General features: G+C 35.0%; 1 protein-coding gene across 1 annotated transcript in view; it reads right to left on the bottom strand.

Moving 5' to 3' along the window:
- Positions 1-27,573, bottom strand: part of ASCC3 (activating signal cointegrator 1 complex subunit 3) — a 264,177-nt gene that overhangs the window by 160,006 nt on the left and 76,598 nt on the right. The window contains exon 11 of the mRNA XM_018078048.3: positions 1,629-1,793. Within this exon, the coding sequence (XP_017933537.1) occupies positions 1,629-1,793 (165 nt within the window). The remainder of the gene's footprint in view (positions 1-1,628; positions 1,794-27,573) is intronic.

Below are 27,573 nucleotides of genomic sequence, written 5' to 3'. Positions count from 1 at the left end.
GTTACAACTGAGTAGGTTCAATTCCAGATGAATTAAATTCCAACTCAATAGGTAAAACAAGCCTTGAAATCCTAGAAGATTAAAACACCCTTGAGAGTTATTTTTCAAATGAGTGCTGAAGCAAAATACTATATTGCAATAAATGAACTAAGGGTAGGATTCAATACCCAAGATATAATTGCCTTAGATTTTTACATTTCTTAAGTTACCTGCACAGGTTTGACACACACAAAAGCAAAGGATCTAGGGGAGATTTGTGTCCAAATGAAGCAGAAACAGAATGCCAAGCTGAATAATGTAGGGCAGCTAAAATGACTCTAAACATCTATTTTGTACAGCTGAAGCCTATCTTACAAGTCTCACAAAACTTCGCACCAGATAATGAATAAGCCTTGCAATTTTACATGAAGAAAATGACCATCATGGTCACTGCTAAAAGCTGAGATGCTTTACTTTAAAGATACCTAATGAAGACAAAGTTATCAAAACCATTTGAGAAAGAAAATACAATACCAAACCGGTTAAGCTTTAGTGCCTCTGAGGTAGCCTAAACTTCACAAAGCTCTACTCCCCATAAAAAAATAATCTCTCCAAGTTTAGCTTCTTCTAAAGGATTATTAATTCTGTTATTCTTCATAAAGGAACTTTAGCCTTTCTGTACTGGATTACAGCAGACATCCATTTTATTTTGTTCTTAGCAGAGTTGGAATCAGACAATTTAAAAAGCCTTAACAAGGTTAGTGTGGCCTCACCAAGAAAAAAAGCATCTTGAAAGCTAAAATGCTTTAAAACATACTACAAATAGAGCCAAAACAATAATAACCGTTTATTTTTAATTTGTTACAGGTTACTTGTATTGACATTTGCTCTGCATGACGAAAAAAGAATAATTGCACTCTATCCTCCCCCTTACTATTATTTATTTATCCTAATTCCTTCCTTTCTATTCATCCCCAAATTCCATGTTTTATTTTACTTGTAAATGTACATCTAACCATTGAGACCAATCTCATTCATTGTCTAGCTCTGAATCCTTCTTTTGTACAAGACTGAAAGAAAAAAAATCCCTTTTCTCCTTTTGCCATTTCAAATCTTGGTATTCAGAAAGTACCACTAAATCATGGGGGAAAAAAAAGGACCAATTATGCTAAAGTAAAAATTATGTAGTATTTTATTAGCATTGATGAAAGTTTTAGATTTAAGACACTACTCTTAATTAAAACAAAAAAGAAACTCTCCTAGGAAAACTGCTAATTGAAAATGAGCATTGCTGGTAAGAAAATACACTCAGTTTTGGTTATGTCAAAACACTATCCTGATTATTATTTGCTTAAAAATGTTTAATTTTGCTGTTACTTGTACAGTAAGTAAATTAAGCAAATAAATAATAAGTAAAGAAATAGTTCTGTAATAAGTTATGCATCTTAGGAATCTGATAGTTAATATAATACAGAAGGGAAGGCAGAAAACCAAAAATTTTTCTTCACTCTTGGTAAATAGCTGTAAAAAAGAATAGCTGTGAAATAAATTGTAAACTGCCTAAGCATGTTAGTTTGTTTGTCTAAGTATTTTACCCTTTACAGTGATATTTATCTACCTTGACCAAAATAAAATTATATCCCTCTTACCTGTCGTAAAGTACGTGCTACTATACTTTCAAGCACTGGTCCCCTGTCTTCATGCAGCAGATGAACTTCATCAAGAATCAAGAGTTTTACCAGCTGAGAGAGGGCTACATCACCAACACTTTTTCTTGTCACTACATCCCATTTCTCTGGAGTAGTCACAAGCATCTAGTAGAGCAGAAAAATCAGAAAAGAAATATTAAGCATTTAGAAATTAAAATGCAGATACAAATTCACAGAAACACAGTAATTTTACACACAGCAGAGTAAATGCAATGTAGAACAAGTTTTGCCTACTTTAAAGATGAGGCAGACACATTTTGGTGCATCTACATGTGTTGGATGGCCACTAGTAGGATTTAGTATGGAAAACCATATGGAAATATCAACTAATACCTTCAAACCACCTTGCATCATTTGTATACTTTTTCCACAAGAAAACCTTTAAGCAGCTATCCAGAATCAACTACTTATATAATCATTTCATGTTTGTGCCCCACTAAAATGGTCTGTGATAAAGTATTTGTAACCTTCACCACAGCACAGTAAACAACCAAGACCCTCCCCTCATGCCTAAGCTTGATCTGATAGTTCCCTGTTTTCTGTGAAATGCTTTCTCCCTAAGGAATACTTTCAAGTTGAACATTTAGATATCTCGATCCTTGCACTGGCAAAACAGACCAAACAACTTGCACCAGTCCTAGGTAAGGTAACTTCCAAACTTCATTGTTTCAGTAGATATGTCCATGGTAAGTCTATTATTATGGTGCCATTTCTTGCAAGTTGTTGCAACAGCTTCTCTTTTTGCATAAAACAGACCCTCAAACAGATAAGATTGAGGCACATTCAATCTCCAGTTGCCAAAAAGCTGTAGCAGCCGTCATTCCCCACAATGACAACGGACTAAGCTCTCACTTCATGTGACCTTAACACAAGAATTCAAGAAAGCACAATTTTAAAATGTAAAATCAGACAAAGTGGTCACTCTAAAGAAAACATCTCACTCCTCCACCCAAAAAATTCTCAGCAACTGTTTCAAATAAAAATGCAGATTTCTCATGTGCTAGTCAACAAAAGTAATTTCCTATTTAGGAGCCAGCCACTATGTATAATAACACCCATAGAACTGAATCTTATTCACTCAAATTCAGTAGTAACTTGTGTGGAAGTTATGACTATGATTTAAGGGCAATTATTTATTGCCTATTTATAACAAATCTATCAAATCTTAAGGGTTTTGGGACAGGCACAAAGCTTACCATACAGTCTCACTTCTTTCACAAAAAAACCCCAAACAAACAAACAACTTAGAACTATTAAAATAAAGATTACTCTGTAACTTTGCAATGCAAAATCCCTTAGAAAATAAAGAGGAAAATTCTGATTCTGCTGTTTCATAGGCACGAATAAAAAACTTTACAAATTGGGCAAATCTTGATCAGGTGACATCTAGAGCGAAATGAGTGCTTTAATGAGGAAAAGACAACAGGGGCTATTTGATTATTTTGACTGAAATGAAATTTTTCAAAAATTCAGCTACCAGTCTTTGAAAGGTATTAAAAATTGGCAAAATGGGGAAACTTCTAACAGCTTTCATAAATAGGCATGATACTAAAAGAAAATATATCCATTGATAATGAAAATATAAGTTCATAAGTAAGTTCACGAAAATATATGTTCATAAATAAGTTTGCCAACTTGTTGCAGAATCTAGAGAACAAGATATTTGTTTTCTAGAATTCTACTGACACTGATCAGATTTCAGTCAACAATCTCAAACTATCTTATCCTGTAAGAGGATACATGTTACAAATGATATTTAGATGACCAGATGCTCTGGTTCCTTCATCATCTTTGTGCCCCTTAAATGGACCCTCTCCAGTATGTCCATGTTTCTCTTCTACTGGAGAGCCCAGAACTGGACACATTATTCCAGGTGTGGCCTCAGCAGAGCTGAGTATAGGGGAAGGATCACCTCCCTTGACCTGCTGGCAGTGCTTTCCCTAATGCAATAAGGGCACTGAGTCACTAATATCACCAGGAGTGGTGGCATGTGGGGGGTATTTCCATGTTTTGTTTAAAAACTGGGTGCATTTTGTTAGCAAATACAGATTTTTCAAATGCTTGTACAAAATAGGTGTAAAAATGTATGCTCATAATTTATGAACTGAACTGTAACACTACTACAGATGCAACTGTTAGCACTTTAAAATGAGCCATGTCAGCCACAAAATATTAGCAGCTGTACTTCCACAGAACATTAATTAGCAAACAGTGAGGAAATATATTTAGCAAGGAATATTAAGGCTTTAAGGTGTGAAATACTACAAATTCAAGCTACTTAGCTAATTTGCTAAATCTAAATTGGCAATGTTCAGATCATAGCTTTTTTTTAAATGTCAGTCATGTTATCAGGATATATATCTAAAATGGTATCATTAATTCTTCTGTTTCTGAGTGATGACTAAATATTCAGCATAATGGTCTTTTACTTTGATCTTATTTTAAAATAGCAATGTTCTCAAAGCAATGACCTGAATTAAAAGCTATACTAAATGAGATAGTATATCAAATAAGAAGAGAGATCTCTAGAGAATGTTTTGCTGGAGAATATGACTGGTTCTTACACTTATTTTTCAGTTAGAAAGTACAGTTGGGTGAAAAAATTCTCAAAAAAACCCACAAACAAACCAGCTTTGTAGTTTAAATGATAAACTGAATTCAAATATATAAAATGCTATTTATAAATATCAGCTAAAAGAAAATGCTAACAGAGATTATTTTTTTCAGTTAAAATATTAAATAAAACAGCATTATGAGCATCTCATTATTAATTTTAAATGCAGTAGTGTAATTTCTTTTTAGAATTAATTTTCAGAGACAACATATTTTATCCTCAAAGTTTTAAAATCAAAATTCAGATTCAGCAAAAGAAGTCTGCTTCCTGTTTGGGGGCAAGAGAAGGACACAGTAACTAAGTATTGAAACATTTTTTAATATTTTCTTTTTATACATTGACTTGAGTTCTCAGTACACTGAAAAGTATGTTCATTTATATTGCTATTTCACCACTTCACCTCTTTCAGTATTGAAATAGCTAGAAAATAAAGTGTCACATTTGCTTAATGAACTGCAACTCATGCAAGACATTTCAATCTGGTTTTTGTGTTAGGGTATGGTTGAATAGAAATGGGTTAACTGTCAATATTTTTACTGTCAACTTAAATTTCTCTCAGCACACCCCCCCCTCTTTTTCCAATGTTTTCTTGATTATCATTAGTTATTCCACACCAACATAGGCTTTTCACAAAGTCTTCTGTCTTAGGTGAGTACTGATATTTAATTTCACTCTTGCACAACTAAAAAACCCTATATATTTCAACTCAGAATGATCTCATTTAGCTTTAGGGTTACTTAATATATCCCTATATTGTTTTACATAATGTTCGGGTAAGAACTCAAACAAAAAAGTTTAATTACTTCACTTTGAAAAATTATGTCAAAAGGGACATAGCTGATAACTTCAACTGACAAAATTTCAAGAGACTGTGAAAATTCATTTTTCTTTAATTGCATGATTTGCTAATTATTTTTGTCAGTCTCTCTTCAATCCCCTTTGAAGCCAGATCTCACGGTAAGAGGAAGTTACATTTTCACCATAGTTTAAGAAGATCAACATGTTGAAAAATGCTGGAGTTTGTTGTTGTTTGGGGGTTTGCTTAATCTGAAAAGGCTTACAGTTTTAAAATCGAATGATCTTCAATTAATTTCTAAGAGCCCAACATTAATTTCTAGCAGTTGGCACAGTCAATAGCTCACTTTCAATCCTCTGAATCTTTTTACTACTTCTAAGTTCTCCCAAACACATCTTGCACATGACTAGTACCTGATTTCTTCTTAAATAATTAGTACATACACTCCAAGGTTAGTAAAACTACAGTAATCTCCTCAAATTTACACTTCGTAGGTCCAAACCACATACAAAAATATTTCAGAACAAACTATATAAAATACAACCTATACAACAAAATTCACTGCTTTTAAGTTCCTAAAGACCATTTTTGAGAACGGTTTTTCTCTCTTTAGTCACTTTAGCCTTCATGTATGTCTGTCACTTATCTGACCTGTTGTCTCCTTCATACACACAACAATGAATCAAAACTCAGACTCACACCCCACCCCATTCCCAACTTCTTAACTTCCATAAAATACTTAGTGCCAGGTATTGTCAAATCAAAATGTATAAAGAACTGTTTGACTCAGATCTCAGCTTAAACATCAGCTAGGATGATAGAAGAAAGAGACTGGTGTTCCATTTGTTTCAGACAATATACCATTCTGATTACAAAGAAGAAGAGTCATTAGTAAATTATCAAGTAAGTAAATTAAATTCTCCCTGCTCCATTATCTTAAAAGTGAATTCTCAAAATAGTCTATCTTACAGCTGTTCAAACCTTTCCAGAAGGTAAGGCATCATGGCAGATTTCAAACATGTTGTCATTTTGAATTTTTGCTTTATCAGACCTGATAACAACCTAAATTTTGAGACTGTCAATGGGTTTACATAAGTTTGCATATTGCGATTGAGTTAACAACCTACAAGCTAAATCATAACTTTGGCAATTTCTCTTGAAACAGATTTTTATAAGTTCCTATTCTTTGATGCCCATGATAAACAGAGTTCAACTGTTACATAAATACAAGAGTTTTGAATGAACTGATGAAATTATTACAATGGAAAAACATTGTTTAATTTCTTACAGCAGAGATTTTATGGACAGTCCTGAAAATAAAAATGAAACATTCCCAACAAACAGTGGGAACAGAAGATTGGAAACTAGTCTGCAGCAACCAGACGCATTCATAAAATAGATCTTACTGCCAGTGAGCTGTTCAATTAAATAATTTTTACAAAATTATTATGCGTAAAGGCTTTTTCAGAATTACAGAATTGGTATCAACCATGAGATTTTAAGTCCAAATAAAGAGTTGCCAATCTTACAGGCACTAGAATTAGCCAGTAAGACAATCTCAGAGGGGTAATCTAAATTGAATTGATGAATTAAAAGCTCTGAATTGAAAAGTAACAAAGATTAAAAAAAGTGTACTCAACTCTGAAGGACCAAAACAGAGGATGCATAAAAGAAAGTTTTTTGGGAGAAAAATGTCTTACAACTTCATAAATAAAGCAGCTGCTCCACCTCCCAAACACCCTTATCTTCAGCATGGCATTCTCTTATATGTTTTAATTTTCCTGCTACTGTGTCCACAAATGAGCTATGAGCAGTAATTCTTTATGTAGAGTCTTTCCCCAAATCTTGCTAACTTACATCTGATTTTTCAAATTTTTCTTTTTTAGTTTTCAGTATGCTCATGCAAACATTATACTAAGAACTGTTAGAATGGCAAGCTGGTGTGCAACTGCATGTAGAAGTTTGGGGAAACATCTTTTTGGGGAATTTTCAGAGAAGCAGCAAATACCTGATATCAAGAATAACAACCACTATCAACAGTGGTCAATTTTAAAATTTAGCCATGACCATTACTTAGAAGAACCAACCACAGCAACAGATTTGTTCTCATCTAAGTGGGAACAGGTAAGTCCTTCGCTACGGTAGACAAAATTTTTCTACTACAACATACCTATAGCTCACCATAGATTCCATAAAGCCATCATTCTGTAGGGTTATAAGAACCTTACAGCACAGGTTCTTACGTTGGTACACACACATACTTTCAAACATTTGACCTCTGAGTTTGAATTCATATTATTGTACATGCTGAGCATTGGTATCTATAATGCTTTCTAGAAAGAAACTGTAGAATAAACTCAAGATTATAATGAACAAATCCAGAGGCATTTGCATGAAGCAAATATTGTGGATGTCAAATGATCACAGTAATAAAGGTTGTATGTTATGGAAATTTTCCAAAATGAAATCATCTTCCCAAAACCGGATCAAGATCCACAAACATGTCATAACCATATGTTATTGCACACCTGCAGCATAATAGATATTTTCATATTTAACGTACCTATATAAAAGCACTACTTTCCTCTTTGAAACCATTAGAATAAGGATAAATAAACAGCAAATACTCCCTTTATATTTCTCTGTGAAGTTCACAATATGGCTTCTCAAAGCAAATCAACATGAAATACATATTTCCAGCGTAACTGCATCCTTTATTTGCTTTATTCTCTTAACATTTCAACTCTTTTCATTTTGCATTATCGTTTTTCTGTACCTTTCCCGCTTCGTATTAAGTAGCTCTCTTAATATATCAGTATCCTTAGGAAAGAAAAAAGAAAACTGAATCTTATCATACACCTCCCCCGATGCCTGTGGCTATGTGAGCACCTGTACTCTAAAGGCCACCTCCTGTGCTCCTCCTGCTCAGTGACTGGCTTTGTTGTTAGCATAAAGAAGTCTCATTGAAGATACCACAGCCAAAACTAAGGAGAGGCAAAGAGACCAAAACACTAAAATAGAATCTGGAATTAACTGAAATATATATTATGCATTGGAAGATGCATGTTAGGTATTTCAGAAATTTGCCTTTTAACAACATAAAACAATGATCAGATATGACTGGAAATTATTTTATCATTTGCAGATTAGAAGGAATTCTTTTACTAAAATTAAATGTGATGAAATCAAGCATCATTTGAAAAACGGGAATTCAGTAAACTTGCAAAAAGCAATATTTTTTGAAGTGCCTTGAGGCTGGAGAAGGAACAATTTTAAGGCTCAACTCCTTTGTATATACAGTTAAAGAAAAAACACAGTGCATGTATGAAATACAAGCTCTAAGGATCTAATAGCTTTGAAAAGTACGGGACCAGTCTCTTGCTATGGTACTGCCTGTAGCAATTTTTTCTCCACCACAGTGCTTCACCGTGGATGGATAGCAATAAAGAATTCTGGTCTAGCCACCGCTGCTTTCTTTTTAATATTAAAAGACACACTCTCTAAGATCTACTTCCGTAGATTTCAATTAGTAGAACTTCCTTGTTTTTATTGTTTTCACCTTGCAATTGGTCTTCTCTATTCTCCTTCCTTTACACATATCTACAACTTCCCCTTACTACACTTGAAAACAGCATTTGAGAATATGTGGTTGATCCTAGAGGAAGCTTTGCTCAGTCATAGCCACCACTCCTCATCTTCTGACATCTTTTTGGCAAAGGGGCATGGGTAACCTACACAATTTACTCTCTTCATGCTGTAACTATTTATCTTGGTGCATTATTCTGGCAGCAAATTCACTGCAAGATCTTTACTTTTGCAGAAACGGAGACACAGAAGACCGCACACAACTACATACATCCACTCAGGGCAGACTCTCACTGGAATGCAGCATTGGAATGCATATTCTATAGGGGGAGCTGTTATGCTAGGGCTTTGTACAATTTGAAAATATTTCTCTTCTAATCACTGATGCGTTGGAGCTTCTCGCAAATTTTAATATTAGATACCTGATATCACACCCCATGAGGGACACTGTCTAAGATAAAACTTCATCAAAACATGTTACAAGTGCAGCCACCTGCAAGTCACTTCCATAATGCTGTTTTTATTCCTCTGTCTATTGCACTCTGCATGATGTATTCAAGAATTTCACAAAACCTCATGTGAGCTGGAGCTCAGGTAGGGGGTGGAATAAACATATAGAAAGTAAAAGAGAGGGCAGTAATTCAAAATAACAATCTGAGACAGGAAGTAATAAATAATGAATACAAGTATTTTGTTTTGCATAGATCAGAATCAACCATCTGATGCTGTGTTTTACACAATTAAAACAGGATTATGTTTCCAGTAAAGCAGATTCCTTACCATACAAAGATATGCAGATGAGCAGTATGTCCATTTGGGTGAACAGATGATCTTGTAACAAACTTTAACACGTATTTGTGGTCTACAGTAACGTACATACACACACACACATATATATAAAATGTCTTAGAAGGATTCAAAAACAAGACTACACTTATAAGAAGTATCTACATAAAATTCTGAGTTTATTGTCTTAGAAAGGCTTACAGAGGTGCCTTATATTGATGCATATTAGCACCAATTAGCAAGCCACCAAAGCTAACACCAATAATCAATCAACAACAGAAATCAACAAGGGAACAATAAAAAATTGTAACAGATGCCTTTAAAATGGTAAATGACTTTTTAACAGAAGAAATGTAACTTTGTTCAGCATGCTTTATTTTATAACTTAATCCTAGCAACATACTCAGTTCCCTTGCAGAACCCAGCCAGTCCACCTAACGAAAAGGTAACTGATTGACAATGTATCAGCACACTGCCTTAGCAGAGCAAGATACTTATGACACATCTGACACTTAGTTGAACTAATTTTTTCAATATTGCTTTATTTGTTGTATACTCAGTTTCACAGTTACGACTAACAGATTTTTAAGTTTGTATGTTAAGATTTAAAATTTGATGCTTTCAGCACAATCCTGGATGTTCCAGAGATTACAACATTAATTTTTAAGTTCCACTACTACTTTAAAACCTCAATGCAATGGACTCTGAGACACTCGACCTGGATAAACCCAGTACAACCAGTCAGGATGATGAATTAGATAGCAAAATTCCTTTTCGTTGTTACTGTGAAAGCCCTAAATCTTTATATTCTTATTAAAAGAATATGAAGCTTTCCATGTGGAGTAGTTACATTAATCTGAGAAGAAACTATAGAAAACAATATACATTAGGATCATAATAGCTGTACTATGAAGTAGTAGGATATGAGCATGTGCTCACTGTATTTTTTTTCCCATGATAAAACAGTCTGTTTAAAGTCAGTACAAACCTTATTTTAAAAACCATAGTGAGGAAGAACAGTTTGCATGCTTTGTGAAATTTAGCTCATACATTGTAAAATACATAATTAGCCACTCAGACTTCAAGTTTAAATAATGATCTAAATGTTTTAAAGGACTTTGATCCAAAACATTGCCCTCTTTTCCTCTTCGCTGTTAATCAGTTCACTAATTATAGTTTTACTAACCTCTGATATACTACTGTCAGGTCTGATTGATGCCAAAAGCTCCCTTAATCAGATCTGACAACTTTCAGCAAATGCCTGTCTCTTGAGACACTGCATTCAGCCTGCTTGTTTTCAAATCTTCCCAGTGTTATTTTGCACTTGCTTCTCCCCTAGCTCCTTTTTCATATCTAACAGAGATACAATAGAATAACATAAAAACATGACTATAGAATATATTTGTGCATGATTTTATATATCATTATAGAAGTATCTGGGCTAAAATAGTTTGTTTAAGAATTTACAAGGAAAAAGTAAGTACAAAAACATTTTTTGGAAATACATTGAAGTTCCTGAGAAATGCAATACTGTTGCTTGGTTGGTGGGTTTTTTGTTTGTTAGCTGTGGGTTGTTTTTTTTTTTTTTCCCCATTTTCTTTTGTTCTTTCACAGCTGCACAGAAAAGTGTTTCATAGTCAAGGAAACTTTAGGCTTCAGTTGCACAACTTAGGGGGCCAAAAGACTATCTCAGCTCCCAGTTTTTCCAACTTATTTATACTAGCACACTTTAAGACTCATCACAATGGTCCTGTATATCTCATTTAAGATTAGCTATTTTTTCCCTTCTCTTCTGCTTCCATCAAGCATTTACCCCAACATTAAGTGCAAAAAGACCAAAGTGTAACAGTGAGATTTTGTCCAAATATCCCTTTTCACATGCCTTTACTCAAGTTTTATTTTCTATCACAGAGTTGTATGCAAGATGAAGCAAGTTATGTTTTTATCTCAAATCAGTTTTTTCAAGAACCAAAGCAAATCACTGATATGGAGGTGTACTAAGTGTAAGATGAAGGAAAGTTTCTTGATTCAGCTGAGATGCTGATATTTAACAGATATTGCATTAAAAGTGAATTTCGTGACACCTGTTCACAAAATGACATCTCAAACACCAATTCATTTGTTTGCATCCAAATGTGATTTCATTAAAATTTCTTTCAAGTCTACACTCCAGAGAAAATTACGTATACTAACATTAATGATAACTAGTGCTGAAGGTGATTGCAACAGGCCTACAGTATGATTGTCAGATTTATATTCTCCAGTTACATTACCTAAAAACTAGCATACACTTTGGATTTCAGTAGGACTCTTTAAGCACCAATAGGAAATACTATTGCAGGTTTTCATGAGTAATCCTAATGACAGACTAAAGACTACACCCACTAAACTTCAAATTGATATTATGCTGTACAGAGCTGTAAACACATTGGAGGAGGGAGTAAGAACTTTAAAATGTCTTAAGTTAAACAACAGATGCATTAATGCATGAGTCAGTAATACAATTTCAAGATTCTACACTGAGGATAAGATTTATCTCGTCTATCTTACCTGTTAATTTACAAAATCACTCTCAAAACTAGCTGTCTAGGCTCCTTCTAGCTAGTTCATTTCATCCCAGTATGAATCAGCCTTAGAAGTTTAACTTTCACATGGCTAAAGCCAAAACCGATTAATCTGACTGTTAGGAATAATTATTGCAACAAATGCAGGATGTAAGACAACTGGCAAGGCAGTAGTGGGACAGGGAAAAGAGAAAGAGCAGGTCAGTCTGCACATGAACCAAAAATGCTCTGCTATTGCAAAAATTCAAACCTTCGAAGAAAAATGCTGTTATTTGGACATGCTAAATAAACCTTCCACTCTGCTCAGCAGCACTACTATCTTGGGGCAATATATTATGTTCTGGGCAACTTATTTCAAGAAGTGCAAACCAACTGAGAGTCCAGAAGTGAAAAATGAGAATGACTAAACATAAATGAAGCATGATCTTTACAAAAGGTTTAAATGAACTGATGCTTACACTAAATAAATATGACTGAACAGAGATAACACAACTGGAAGAGTCTTCAAAAAGCAAGTAGCAGTGGCTGGGGAAGACAGACATTTAGATAAGGAAAGTGGTAATAAAACTTGATTAGAATTTAGGTTGAAAATAGATTTCTATTTTAAAAAATATCTAACAGCGAAGACAGGTAAACGCTGAAGGAGATTTCATGGGAAGTTTAGGAAAGCTCCATGATTAGGGAGTTGTAAAATGAAATTAGAGCAATAATTATCAATAGTGGAATACATTTATTACATCTGTTTTCTCAGAAGAACAATTCTCATACTATTTTGTACAGTTTTAAGATCAGTTTACAAGGTAAACATCTGCAAAACTTCAATTAAAAAACACTTTTAAAATTTCAATTATAAATAAATATATCTAACATATAGTCGAATTAAATATTCTACTCTACATTGATAATTTAATATGCTAATATATACACTGCTAGTACTGCATGTTATATACCATTAGACACTTTATGATAACAAAATGGTTTTTGTTATTATATTAAGAATACTTCATACTAATATTATACATACTCTAATTCTATTATAAATTAGAGTATCTTTCAATATAGGTATTACACATAAAGTGATTCTTCAGTGTCAGAGGTCCTTTAAAAAAATTTTGTGATGTAGTTTAGAAAAAGTTGTACTCTAAATGCAGTCAAATTTAGCATGATAATCTGCAATATCTTTAAGTATTAATTTGAAGTATAATGTGTGTTTTTGTTCCACAAATAGTCACAATAAATGCTAAAGAACTTAAGATATTCTGTAATTTGCAAAATGACAACTTAGAGGACATAAACTCTAAATTGCCCTGATGATATTTTGTAAATTACTTGCATTTGCAACTGACCAGAAGCAGTTAAATTTGAAGAAGATCCAAAAGTGGCAAAAATTCCCTGAGCAACCTGTCCTTAGCTCTGCTCAAATAAGCTATCTTTTTGCAGAGGAATATTCACTCAGCAGGCACAGCTGTTATTCTGCAATTTTTACATCTAAATCAAAGATAATTGGACTTCTGAGTACATTTAAATTGTACTCTGGGAGAAGGGTCTAACTTAATGCATCATTTGCATTAACTATAAAAGACCGCTTTTTCATCCTGTAAAATTTACTGTGCTTAAAAAAGTATTCGGAAGTGCAAAACAGTTACTTGGTAATTTTAAAGACACGTGGACACCTTTTGCACAGAACCTTTTCAGCTATAAAAGACCATTAAACCAAACAGAAGTAAATCATTCTTTTAAGTTCTTCATAGGTAAAATATTAACGGAAATAGACACTCCTGAAAATTACATTCCTCCAAGTTTTACTGAAGATTACATCCTTGGTGCCAAAAAAAGCCTCAGAGACAAAACCTATAATATTTTATTTGGTGTTTTTAACAAAATCATTAATTATTCATATGCAGATGAGCAGTTAGTTCATACCATCAAGTACTTCAATTTCATATTCTCTGATATTAGTATAAAAACATCAGTTAAGGCATTCTTTATTGTTACTTATTGAGATTCATTGTACTTCAGAATTTAACATTCAAACAATGTATTTTAAGGATTTTTAGTCTTAATTTTGCATATAAAAATATGAAAAGCATACTGCTTATGCCTCTCCTCACTAGAAAAGAAAATCTGAAATTTTGTTTGACAAAATGTCATCTTTAATCATTACATAGGTACATTGTAACAGGCAAAATGGTGTCTAAAATGGTTCCTTGCTCATCTTTTACTGACACATGCAGTAAATATCCAATAGGCAATTCCATCAAAATAGGCTAATCTTGATTTTCACAGAATCACAGCATGCATAAGGCTAGAAGTCACCTTTGGAGATCTACCAATCCAATCCACTGCTCAGGGTCACCTAGAAGAGTCTGCTCACGACCACATACAGTCAGGTATTGAGCATCCCTTAGGTGATGTCTTTGAAGACTCCACAAACTTCCAGTGTCTGACCACTCTCACAGGAAAAAAAATAACATCTCATGTTTACAGAAAATTTCCTGTATTGCAGTTTGTGCTCTTTTGCTCTCACTGGACACTGCTGATGTCTGGCTCAGTCTTCCTTACACATGAACACACAATGTACCCACATACACTGATCACATCTATCTGAGCTTTTTCATACCCAGACTGAATGACTCCAGCTTGCTTTGCCTCTCCTCATGTGTTGGATGTTCTATCCCTTAATGACCTTCATGGCTTTTTGCCAGACTTGTTCTAGCATGTCCATGTTCCTCTCATAATAGGGAGCCCAGCACTGGACCCAGCACCGCAGATGCGCCTCACCAGGGCTGAGTAGAGGGGAATGACCACCTCCTTTGAGCTGCTGGGAATACTCTTCTGAAATGCAGCCCAGACTGAGATGGGACATTGCTGGCTCATATTCTATTTGTTGTCCACCAGAATATCCACTATCTTTCCTGGGAAGCCGCTTTCAAGCCGGTCGGCCTCTATGGACCTGGACAGGTCCACAGAATTATTCCCCCATCCCTGTGTAGGACATGGCATTTAACGCTGGAACTTCGTAAGATTTCTGTTGGCCCATTTCTCTAGCCTTTTAAAGTCCATCTGAATGTGAAACCATCTGATCTGTCAGTCATTCCTCCTAGTTTTGTATCATCTGCAAACTTGTTGAGGGTGCACTCTGTCCCATGACAGAGGATTACCACGATCTTTCAAAGGTAATCAAGAAAGACCTCATGGTAACTTTGACCAGGTCCCTCAGGACTTGTGGGTGAATCTCATCAGATTACATTAATTTGTATTATGCTTAGTTTGTCCACACATTTCCTAACCTGACTTTATTCCATCAAGAGTTGAATTTTCCTTCTCTGAACTTTCCCATTTGCCTCAGGGGCCTGGGATTGCTGAAAGCCAGGCCTAACAAAAAAGGTCAAAGCAAAGAAAGCATCAAGTACCTCAGTCTTGTTCTTTGTCATTGAGTACCCTGCTCCATTCAGCAGAGGTTTTCCCCAGTCTTCCTTTTGCTGTACAGCCATAGAAGCCTTTCTTATTGCCCTTCACATAGGCTCCTGGGCTTTCTTACCTAATCCTGTCCCTTTGTGCTCAACAGCAACTACAATCCTTCCAGGTCACTTGTTCCTGCACCCACCTCTTACATGCTTCCTTTTTATGTTTGGTTTTCATCCTGCGGGCCTCCTGACACTCTTGTTTGACTTCTTGATCATCAGGATGAACCACTCCTGAGTTTGGAGGCATTGAGTAGGAATAAGAAATTCAAAGGATTGCCAGAGACTCAAAGTCTGAAAGCCTTTGAGTTTTCCATCTAGATCAAAAATACTGAGGTAGCTTACTGAACTCATTAGTATCACTTGCTAAGTGATTTACAAAGGAGTGCAAAAAATATTGCTGTAACATACTATTTGATCAATTTTCAACATTAGAGCATTTTGCTTAATAATCCTTCATATAATACCCTTACACACAATGCAATTTCTGCACATTAAATGATGACTAACTTCTGTGTAAAAGATTAAAACTCAGGAGTCACGCTGCATGACACAAACACATTAAGCTAACTGAACACATGACAGCTATAATACTGGATCTGTAATATTTGTATATTAGCACTCAACTGAATTAAAAGTCTTTGAAACTTTCTACGACATTACAAATTCTCCCCTCTCTCCCTCTGCCCCAACACCAAGATTACCCAATCAATGTAACATTTATCTGTTTTGAGAGATGTAGCAGTGAATACAACTTGCTAAGTATAGAACTAAATAAGATGGACTGCCTGAAACACCATAAAGCAAGATCAAATAAGTGGAAGGAGCAGCAAAGAGGTCTTGTGCTTACCACTGTGCCTTTGACATGAAGAAGTAGCATTTGGTTTTCAATGTCACTGCTTAAGTATTTTCTTAAATGACAAAAAACCACACTAAAAACAGCCCAAACCAAAACTGCTGTCTGTGAAGACATAAGAAAAAGGCTCAAATCTACTGAATCTTATATAAGGCGACCACTTACCACTGAGGTCTCTAGATAAAACAGCTGACTAGTCAACACATGATAGTCTACACAAAGCTATCAAAATCTTTCTAAGCTCAGAATCCACAAGACTGTGATATATATATCCCCCACCCGTGTGATAAAAGGCATAGAAAGCTCAAAGGCAGTCTCCCCACAGGAGCTTCATCATTCTGTTGCAAAAGTGGAAAAGCAACTTAGCAGCTCCAACCATGCATCTGTGTTACACAGAGGCCTCTCTCACAACGTCACTAGCATTCACAATCTAGCTTAAAAGATTAGCAATACTTTGCAACTCGTGGTTCACTTGCCACTGGATGTTCACATCACTGTAGCAATACAACTAAATATCCTTCACGTAAAGGTCAAGACAGAATTTGATTCAACTAGTCCCAATCACGCAAGAGTGAAGAAGTAAGTGCTCTTTTAAAAATAATAATTTAATTACAAACCTAGTAACAGAGAAAGGAAGATGCTGAAGCCTCAAAAAAAAGACTAAAGAACAACTGTCCCCTCTCTTAACATACAATAAGTTTGTATGTTATTCTACTTTCAGAACTTTGGTATAGTTAATATCTGTTGTATTGATGTAACAGATGCAATAATCTAAGAGCAACCTTTTCCATACAAAAATTCAAAAAAATGTTTACTAATTTGATTTTTTCAATGTAATGTTTTTGACATTTTCCTTCATATTCTCTTCTGCAACATTCTGCCACGATGAACTGAGATGAATCACTGCTAAAAAATGAATTTTGACCTCTATAAAAACGTAGACAGTAAACGTATTTTAATGTCATAAATCAGAGGCATTTTCAGTGCAATTTGATTTAAACTGTAAATGGGCAGAATATGCTCAATAAACAACTTTTATACACATTAAAAATTATTTCAACCTTTTTTTAGCAAGCACTTATTACAGAAATATTTTGAATTACATATTTGCAGTTAATTTCATAACAAGAATAAGCAGCAAAATTGATTTAAGATATTCACTGGAAAGTTAGTAAATCAGATCTTCCTAATCTTGTGTGTCTAGTATTTCCACTTGAAAAATTAAGAAGTCTACTTGATTCACCTGTAGGTGACACTGTTGGTCTTAGCCATAGAACTAAAGAGCAACAGAATTCCTCTTAATGTATTTAGTTGCAGTCTGGAACAATGGTGTTTCCAAACCCCCCTTTTTTTTTTTTTTTATTTGTACACTCTTACTTTCAAGTTCCACTGTATTGTGGTTTAATCCCAGTCAGCAAGTAGGCCCCACACAGCCACTAGCTCAGTTCCTTCTGGTTCCTTCTGGTGGGACAGGGGAGAAGAAGGGTAATCAGAAGGGTAAAAGTCAGGAAACTTGTGGGTTCAGATAAGAGAGTTTAACAAGCAAAGCAAAAGCTCCTCACACAAGGAATTCAAAGCAGAACAAGGAATTCATTCACCACTTCTCATGGGCAGCAGGTGTTCAGCCATCCCCAGGAAAGAAGGGATCCATCATGTGTAATGGTAACTTGGTCTCTCCGAATATCCCCCCCCCTTTCTTCTTCTCAGCTTTATATACTGAGCATGACACCACAAGCTGTGGGATATCCCTGCGGTTATTTGGGGTCAGTTGTCCCAGCTGTGTCCCCAGATCCCTTGGCAGTAGGGTGGGATGTGAGGCAGAAAAGGTCTTGACGTTGTGCAAGCGCTGCTTGGACGTGAAAAATACACCCCTGTATCATTAACACAGTTTCCAGCACAAATCCAAAACACTGCCCTATGAAGAAAATTAACTCTACCCCAGACAAAACCAGCACATATTTTAATATCAAACCTCTGCAGAGACAGTGATTTATGTAAGTGCATCAAGTACAGATATATTAAAACAATATACTCTGATAAAGCCTCAAGTAAATGAAAAAATGTGCACACTGGAGAGGAAAAGGGGGAAAAAAAAGAGCATATATTTATAGCAAGGGCTCTTCATCCAAATTGAATATATGTATTTTTTTCATATACGTGCTGAAGTACAATGTCAAATAGTTCATCATTTATAGAGAAGAAAAGAAAGAAAAACACTTAGGACTTTGTTTTCAAAACAGTTTAGAAAAACTTGTAGTAGTTAAGTCAGGCATGAACATAATTACTTTCAATAAAAGGGAACACACCACCAAAAATGTAATTATAAAAAACCCCACCCTATATCCTTTAACTACAGAATACATAGAACAAATTTTTCTTGTTGTTCAAAATGACTGTAATTTTATCTAGCATCGTTTCAAATAGATTTTACTGCTAAACAAAAAATTAACTCCCACCTTCCCATCCAATCTAAATAGAGATTTTAGCCAAGTGAGTCATAGCAAAGAATGCCAGTCAATTACACATTTCAACATAGTATGTTGCATTTGATTATTAATCACAAAGTAGGTTACTCAAAGTCTGTACTAAAATTCCACAGATTATGCAATTAACAGCAAGCAAGTAGGCATCTTAGTAAAATAAACAACTATGTCTGCCTATTTCAAAACTAAATTACTTCAAATTAAAAGTAAATGGATGCTTTAAGAGTAGTAATTCTAATTTCTGAAGCATGAAAGATTGATTTTTGGTAAAATCTGTCATAAATCTAGAAATTAATTTAGGTCACAGAAAGCACCTTCAGTTCCTTATAAAAGACTACTGTTTTTTATTAAACACTACTGTTTGATAATGTATAAGTACTTTGGCCCCCGGCAAAATCTTAGCTGTCATGGGCACATATATTAATGGGAGAGCCGTAAATCAGAAGGGTTTCCAACAATTTCACTAGGGTACTGGAAGACTGATGCCAAAAGAAAAGGAAGGCACAGAATGATAACATCATCCTGAGAAAGCAACATCGTTGTTCCAGCAACGAAAACAATGGAAAGAATGCAGACAACATGTCAACTAAGTAACAAGCTTATTAACTGAACCCACTGGAAAAATATCCAGAAATCTCTTTTATAAGCCAAATTTCATTTGTTTCTTAATAGTTTTCACCATCAGAGAAAACCAGGAGTCCTACACATGATGTCAGAATTTACTGCCTTTATTTCTGAGGATTAAAGAGTTCAGTCAAACAACTAATGTCACAGGCCCCAAGTTACCACTCTGCTGCTTAATATCAATTCTTTTTTCACCTGCTTTACTATTTCCAGAAGTTGGTGTAAGGAAGAAAACTGTGGGAAAACAAATATGCTACATAAAAATGGTACTCATGGAAAAATTCCTTCCTGATTTTTAAAAGATCAGGAAATAGCAGTACAGTGCTAAAAACCTGAAAACTTGTTCCTGAGGTGAGCTAGATGGGCATACCAGCATTATAGAAGTGTGCCCACCCATGAAGGAAGAGGGTTTCAAGTATAAGTAGTTTATCCACTTCCAGATTCTAGTCAGTGCAGGTTCACCTAATCTAGATTACGTCTTCATTTCCCTTTTGTTATTCCCTATTTTGGATCTCTGAAGAGAGTAACCTTAGAAAAATTACTAGCTTTTCTTCCTTCTGCCCATCTATCAAAATGCTTTCAGGATTTCATCTTCTCCCTCCACAAACTGAGGAGAATGAAGACAAGCAGTACTGGTCACATACTTGAGTGTGACTATTATCAACTGGTGAAACTGGTGCACTGCTTACTGCTGAAAAGACTGACAAGATCATAACATTATAAAGACCTCAGTATTTCAAATCTTGCATATGTACAAAGACACATGCCTTCTGATTTTAACAATCTTGCTTTGAGAACTAAACAATGATTAAGAAATACACTTAGCATTTACAGAAAAAAAATACACAACAGTCTGTGGTGTGCCATCAAGGCTCATTGCCCCAAAGAGATCCTGGATAGTGGATTTTTTAAACATAGTTTGTCCAGCAGATAGCATGAACAGTGAAGCAGGGAGCAAAATGTTATTTTTCAGGCTGTGAGAACTTCTGAAACAAAGGAAATCCATACGGAAACAACACTGTGAAGTGGAGATCACTTTGGCATACAGAAATCCTACTGAATAAAAAGATTTTGATCTTTCTTGACTCAGACATACACTTTAGCAAGCATTTCTGTTCTAAACATTTTAGAATATTTCTCTCTTTTGAAAGGTAAGGTTTTAACCTCATTTAAAGGAAGAAAGTCTCATTTTAAATAGTACATAACTTTGAAAATTCAGAAGAAAGGAAGTTTTCTTTCAGCAAGTTTGTACCACCCAGGAATATTCAGGAGGTTCTCTCAGAAGAAGAGGCATGTCCCTTCTGCTTTCTTTTTTTTGTTTGTTTTTGTATTAGATTTTAATGTCTTACTGTCCTAGTTCAAATGCTGATCAAAAGAGGATATTCTGCTCCTGAAACCATGCACGTGCACGGAATTCAGCACTATGTTACATTCTAGGCATACTGGAAGAGGGAATATTAACCAGGTTAAAGTCTGTTTTTGAAATTAACAACTTGAAGAGAGTTTTTCTGTATCTGTGAGCTTTATAATCTCTGGATCACTTCTGAAGGCCACTTCATGAAAGTTTAACTCCTCATACCAAGAGAGATTTGTAGATTTTATTGCGTCTAACAGATCTGAAGTTTCAAGAGCAAAGAACCACTTTGTTCCTGGAAGGAAACAGACTGGCATCTAAAGTCAGCAGTGATGCAGGTGTTTGCAACAACTGCAAGTAAAAAACTAATAGCATGTAATAGGATATAAGGCCGTTTATATCCTATTCAGGATATTACATAAGACTAATATCAGAGTAAGTGCTTACAGGGATGAACAAAATATACTGGATAAGAAAAAAGAGATGAGACAGTGATGAAGCACCAAGAGATAGGAAAATAAAACAGTACTATCTTGCTTTGAAAGCACTTTAGATTCTGTATTATATGCAATTTTTCAGTGTAAGTTATTAACATAATTTTCACAAAATGCTATAGTAATATGAATGGAATAACAATCAACAATGCCAATCTTAAAAAAAAGTGTTCTACAGTTGATTTCTGTTAAATGCAGTACAATAAAATAGTCTGTGAATTATTACTATGGGAGAAGAGCTGTCGACATTCTGAATTAAAAACATTCATAATTCTTGGTCATGCATTGAAAAATTTTTTTGTATGGTGCGATATACATGGCAAGATGACATATTTGCTACTGTAAAAGGTCACTATCTCATGTACTTACTATATGCATAAGGAAATCCACTATATATGAATATTCAGCCTCTTACAGTGGGCTTTGTATATGCATGAAATGAGAAGCACATACATAGCAGAATATCATAAAATATAATGGTTTAAAAAATAATAAAATATAGGTACTTCTATTTTCATAGGAAAAGTAGCAGGAATTAACTTCACTATTTGCTTTTCCTTAGAAGCATCTCTATTAAAGTGCAGGAAATGAGAAACAGTGTATGAGAAAAATAAAGCTGTAGATGAAACAGCAGGCACCTCAACTTTATAGCCCTCTTTTGCTTCAAATAGTTTCGGACTTGATTAGTTTTATATTGCAGATAAGAACTTGAGAAAAAAGCATTATTCCATTTTATTAGTATCAGATTTCAATAGGGAATAAAGCCTTCATGACTTAATATCAGAGTCTATCAGCTGACAGAATCTATCAGAGTGATCATCCATATTACTCAGAAGTCCTGATGCCATTTGTTGTTCTCAGAACTACTTGCCCTATTCAGCTCTGATGCTTTTGTGGTCTCTGCTTCACTTCTCACTTCTGCCTTGCCCTCACAAGTACAATTAATCAGTTAATCTTTGAGATGTCAAAATACATTCGGTCCTTCAGGCTATTTCCTCTAGTCAAGAAAAGCTTTCTGTTCAGTAATCAGATAAATGTATTTGCCAATGCAAATGCAGCTTACACAAATTCTCTTTTCATTTACAACACTACTGTTTTCGAAAACACCATCAGTATTGTTGTATTACTCATGCTCTTCAATAAGAATTGCCCTTTTGTTCTAAACTACTTTTACTTCCAGTATAAAGAGCTAGCTAAAGCTAAATAGAAAAATAACGAGCTAATAAAATTTGCAATAAACTAACAAAATTCTCTTGGACTTCAAATACAAAAAGTAAAATGTCAATGAAAGGAGTAACTTTATTTGAAAAAAATTCAAAATTGAAACTAACTGGTAGGTCAGTTTTGTAGGTTGACCTTAGTGGCTGGCAGATGCCAGTCAACCACTCTCTTTCTTCCCTCCCTTACCTGGACAGGGGGAGAAAATAAGATGGAAAAGTTCATGGGCCAAGATGAAGGCTGGTCATTTACCCATTACTGTCACAGGCAAAACAGGCTTGACTCAGGGAAAATTAACTTGAGTTATTGCAAATTAAAAACAGATTGTTATAGTTAGGAAAAAAGAAAAAACCTAAAACCCCTTCTTGCTAGTCCCCCTTCTTCCCAGGCTAAACTTCACTGCTTTGTTCCCAAGTCCTCTGTGTCTCAGGTTTGGTGGTTGTAGTCAGTCCACAACTCTTAGTCTCGGTCATTTCTTACTCACACTTTTCCCCCACTCCAATGTGGGGTCCTTATCACAGGACAGACCTTCACAAACTGCTCCAACATGGGTCCTTTCCGTGGGCACAGTTCCTGCCAGGAGCCTAGTCCTGCACGAGCTCTCCATGGGCCATATTTTCCTTTAGGGCACTGTACACCTGCTGCAGTGTGGGGTCCTCACAGGGCTACAGTGTGGACATCAGTTCCACCATGGCCTCTTCAATGGTCTGTGAGGGAATCTCTGTTCCAGTGCCCGGAGCACCTCCTCCCCTCCTTCTGCTCTGACCTGGGTGCCTGAAAATCATTCACGTTTTTAAGTTGCTCAACATGTTTGGCACTCGGAAAATGAAAGTGGTATCACTACTCAAACCTAAACCTTTGAAGGATGTTTTCCTCGCAAAATGTTAAGATAGTTTTTATACAAACTGTGAGCAATGTTACGAATCAACTCTGAAAGCAATGTGATTTTAGTTTATACAGGTTAATGAGCAGAGAACAAATACGACAGCCAGTTGCCCTTTTTATAAATGACAGTGCAAGTCAGGTTGAGCTGGACTTGACAGCAAACAAATTTAAGCTTTGAATTTGATTTATTTGAACATCTTGGAATTTTTTAGAATTCAGAAAGAAGGCGGGGGGGTTCTGCTGTTTTCTTTATTTTATTTTTTTAATGGGTGAATGCTACCATAGGCTTCCCACTTCCTACCTTTGTTAATGTTAGGTTGAAAGCAGATTAAGGTCAGACAGAGCATTTGCTTCCAATACTCCCTTCTTTAATCAGATATGCAATTGATCTTTATCAAATCCATGACAGAAAAAAGACAGAGCTATGTGGAGGCCTGCAGAAACATAAAAGTTTTAGAAACGTCTGTTTCTGTGAAGTCTGTCAGGTCCATGTTGACAAGCACAGCCTTCCAGTTCAGTAAATGTATACAACTATTTCTGTGGGCCTTGAAGTACTTGAGTACTATGTAAACATTACAAGAAATCCAATACTATATTTTAAATTAATATCCTTTTTTCTGTAAAATTAATTTTTTGATCAAGAAGAACAATAACAAAAATAGAAATGCTTTCCTTTTAAAAAAAATCTATATTCCTAGAGAGTTAAAAAAAAAAGTATTCCATAGTTCAGAAGCGGCAGAATCAGGACTATTCACACAATAATAGTTAGATTCATTTTCTCATTTAAAAGCCAATAAATTTTCTTTTCCTGCTCCCTGAATCCCTTTAACTCCAAGAATATGAGAATGAAGGAACAGAGATTTATAGAGGTTTATAGGTTGAGAAAATTAGCCTGCTTTCAAAATTTGATCAGATTTGTTTCCAACTACTACATAATTTTAGTAACACAGAAAGCATTTGTAATCTGGCCTTTACACTGTTACAGATCTGTAGCAAGCAAGGCTCATGACAGTCTGACAGTCTTCAAGACAAAGGAAGAGATCTAAGACCAGTAAAAGAAGTTTGTCCTGTAACTGCAGGTCTGAGGCACAAGATATAGCAAAAAAATTATAGAAAATTTATTTCAACTTTAAAATGTTAGTCTCACTTGCATGTACTTAATTTGAATTAGAATGAAGGCTGTTGACAAAACTGCTGAAGTACTAGTTTAAGGGTGAGAAATATTCACATTAACTGAAGATGCAATAGAACAGTAAAATAACTTTCCTTAAAAAGAAAATAAAATATATTTAACAGGATAATGTTGTAAAACTATTTTCAAAGTTTATACAGGTGGAAGAAATTTTGATAAGTTTTTACTATGTTATGCCAAGGATCTTAATTTTGTTTCACATGATGTATGTATAAAAAATTAGGAAGAAATTATCTTCTACATGTTTTTTGATGCCCATTCACTTTTTGTTAAGGTCAGAAGGCATTTCTGCACTCTCCAGAGTTAACTTGTTTTGCACAAGTTAAGGTATCGTGCCACTCACCAGTTTACAATATACTCTGCTCAGTGCAGGGCACTGCTTCCACACATGGTGATTACAATATAAATCCACACTGCTCCGGTCCAGTGTTATTCTCCAAACTTTCAAAAGATAACTATAACCACTACATGTGTTGCAAACACAAGGCCAAAGATAACTGAAAGCCCAGAAGTTGATTTGGAAATTTTGTTATATCATTTTTTAGACTGTGTAAAGCAAAGACTGAGAAATGCTATATATGCACAACCAAGAAAGCCCATGAAGATAACCACTCAGCTCATATTAACTTGAATGCTACTCAGCAAAATACGTTATTTCTTATGAATACTTTGCATTTAAATATTACCATACTAAAAACAACTTACCAAACGATGGATTATCACTAAAGCATGCTTAATATCATTTTGGTTTAAGGGATGTCTAAGTCTAAGGCAATAGTACGTCAGTATGTGAACAGGCTTAGATCATAGTAGGTCAGTACACAAGCATACTTAGACTAGAGTTGATAGGAAAAATATCAACCGTAGGGAAATAAACTTCCTTGAATTGTTTTTTAACAAGAAAAAGAAAGTTAAAAGTTAATCTATCTTTATTTAGACTATGAAAACAATGCTTTAATAATGTAAGATAAAGTCTCTATAAGAACAATAGACAGGGTTATTTATTTTTGTAATAAGTTTATTTTCTTCTGTTCCCAAGCACAGTAAAGCACTTATTTCTGCACAAATTATTCAGTAATAGACCCTGGATCTACTCTGACTGAAAGACTAAAGTGACCTGTTAAACACTAACACGTACACCTTTTCACAAAAATTGAGCACAAGAAAGATGTGGACCTGTTAGAGAAAGTCTAGGGGAGGGCCACAAAGATGACCAGAAGGCTGGAGAACCTCTTCTATGAAGACAGGCTGAGAGGGCTGGATGAGAGAAGGCTTTGGGGAGACCTAATTGTGGGGCTTTCCAACACCTTAAGGGGGTTTATATAAAGAAGGGAGAGGAACTGTTTATATGGGCAGATAATATCAATACAAGGGGTAGTAGTTTTAAACTGAAAGAGGGAAGGTTTAGATCAGATGCCCCACCCCTGGAAGTGTTCAAAGACAGGTTGCATGGGGCCCTGAGCAACCTCATCTAGTTGGTGGCATCCCTGCCCATGGCAGGGGCATTGACTAGAACTTAATGATCTGTAAAGACCCTTCCAACCCAAACCATTCTATGTTTCCATGATTCTATGAAGTGAAATTGTCTTAGAGTTTTAACACACATTCCACATGTTAAACTTAAATATGTAGTAACTGTGGCTTTCACTGTACAAGATGTGGGGAGCAGGTTAGAAGACTGACTTAAGAGTTAATAAAAATTATTTTCATTTTTCTTTTTAAGGCAATTTTACTATTGGTAGAAGATATAGAAATAACTTTTTTAAAAAAGTTTGGCTTCTAAAGTGCGTGTTGGAATCATAGTAATGCTAATGAATATTAAATAATTACATGGAAGTAAAATCATCTCGTGTAATACCATAAAAGTATGGAACAGCAAGAAACATGAATGCCTTCTGGATAAGTAAAAATGACAACACGGAAAACACAGAGACAGTTATTGCTGAAAAACTGTGCTACAGACCTTTTTAATTGGAGTCTCTTTCAAAAACATTTAGAAGACTATATTCCACTATAAAAAGAATGAAGATTTAAATCCCTTGTTACTTTTTTTGGCTAGCATTTAAAAGTATTTGTAGAAAAAATAATAAAGATAGATCTCACTGTACATTAAGAGTGGATTCCTGAGAAGGGAGATAGTTAGCAATTTGTCAGATAAAGCAACGTTTCCCCATCAGAGTAAGCGTAACAGATACATGTAATAACTTACAAAATACACATATTTAAATACACACAGGCAAATGATGAAGCAAGTAGAATGGAAAGGAAGGAGAAAATTTTGAGGATTGTCACTGAAGTGCTACTTCTAACTAATACCTGACAATCACCTTATTTTTACATCTTTCATTGCGACTGATGTGATTCACCTCGGGACAAAAATAAAGATGGTGAAAATGCAAATGCTCAGGAAAGAGACAGGAAACAACTGTCATGGAAGAAATATATCAGGCTTTCAGTTGTCTAGAAGAATCAGATGAGATCTTCTGAAACAATGATTCAACCTGAAACATCGCATCTTCAGTTGATCCTACTCTGTGCCTTTTATCCCCCATAAGACATATACCATCCCTGAGCATATAAACTGTAGGCATGCATCCACCTGCTGTAACATTAATTCTTTCAGGAAAAAAATGCTTTTCTGTTAAACCAAGGTACTTCATTACTTACACTACGAAAGGCTAGAAAACAGAGTAACAACTAGCAAAGCAACTCTGAAACTATAAATAAAAAAGCAACACCTATTAGAGTATTCCTGCCTGAGAAATGTACACATTAGAGAGGCTGACAAGTAAAATTAAGTTTTGATGCAAGAACCAGTTTAATATAGGGTAAAGAGCAATAAAAGAAACCTGTTTGGATGAAGTGGTTTTAAGTGCCTAGTTGATCAAAGAAAGTTCATGAGTTTTCATAAAAAACAATATATGCAAAGAGCAATAAGCAAGATCCAGCACAAGCAAGCGCCCTTTCCTC

Source organism: Manacus vitellinus, unplaced genomic scaffold, assembly GCF_001715985.3.
Source record: "Manacus vitellinus isolate BGI_N305 unplaced genomic scaffold, ASM171598v3 scaffold_4_pilon, whole genome shotgun sequence".
In the NCBI taxonomy this organism is placed as follows: Eukaryota; Metazoa; Chordata; class Aves; order Passeriformes; family Pipridae; genus Manacus; species Manacus vitellinus.
This window is presented reverse-complemented; position numbering and strand designations above follow the sequence as displayed.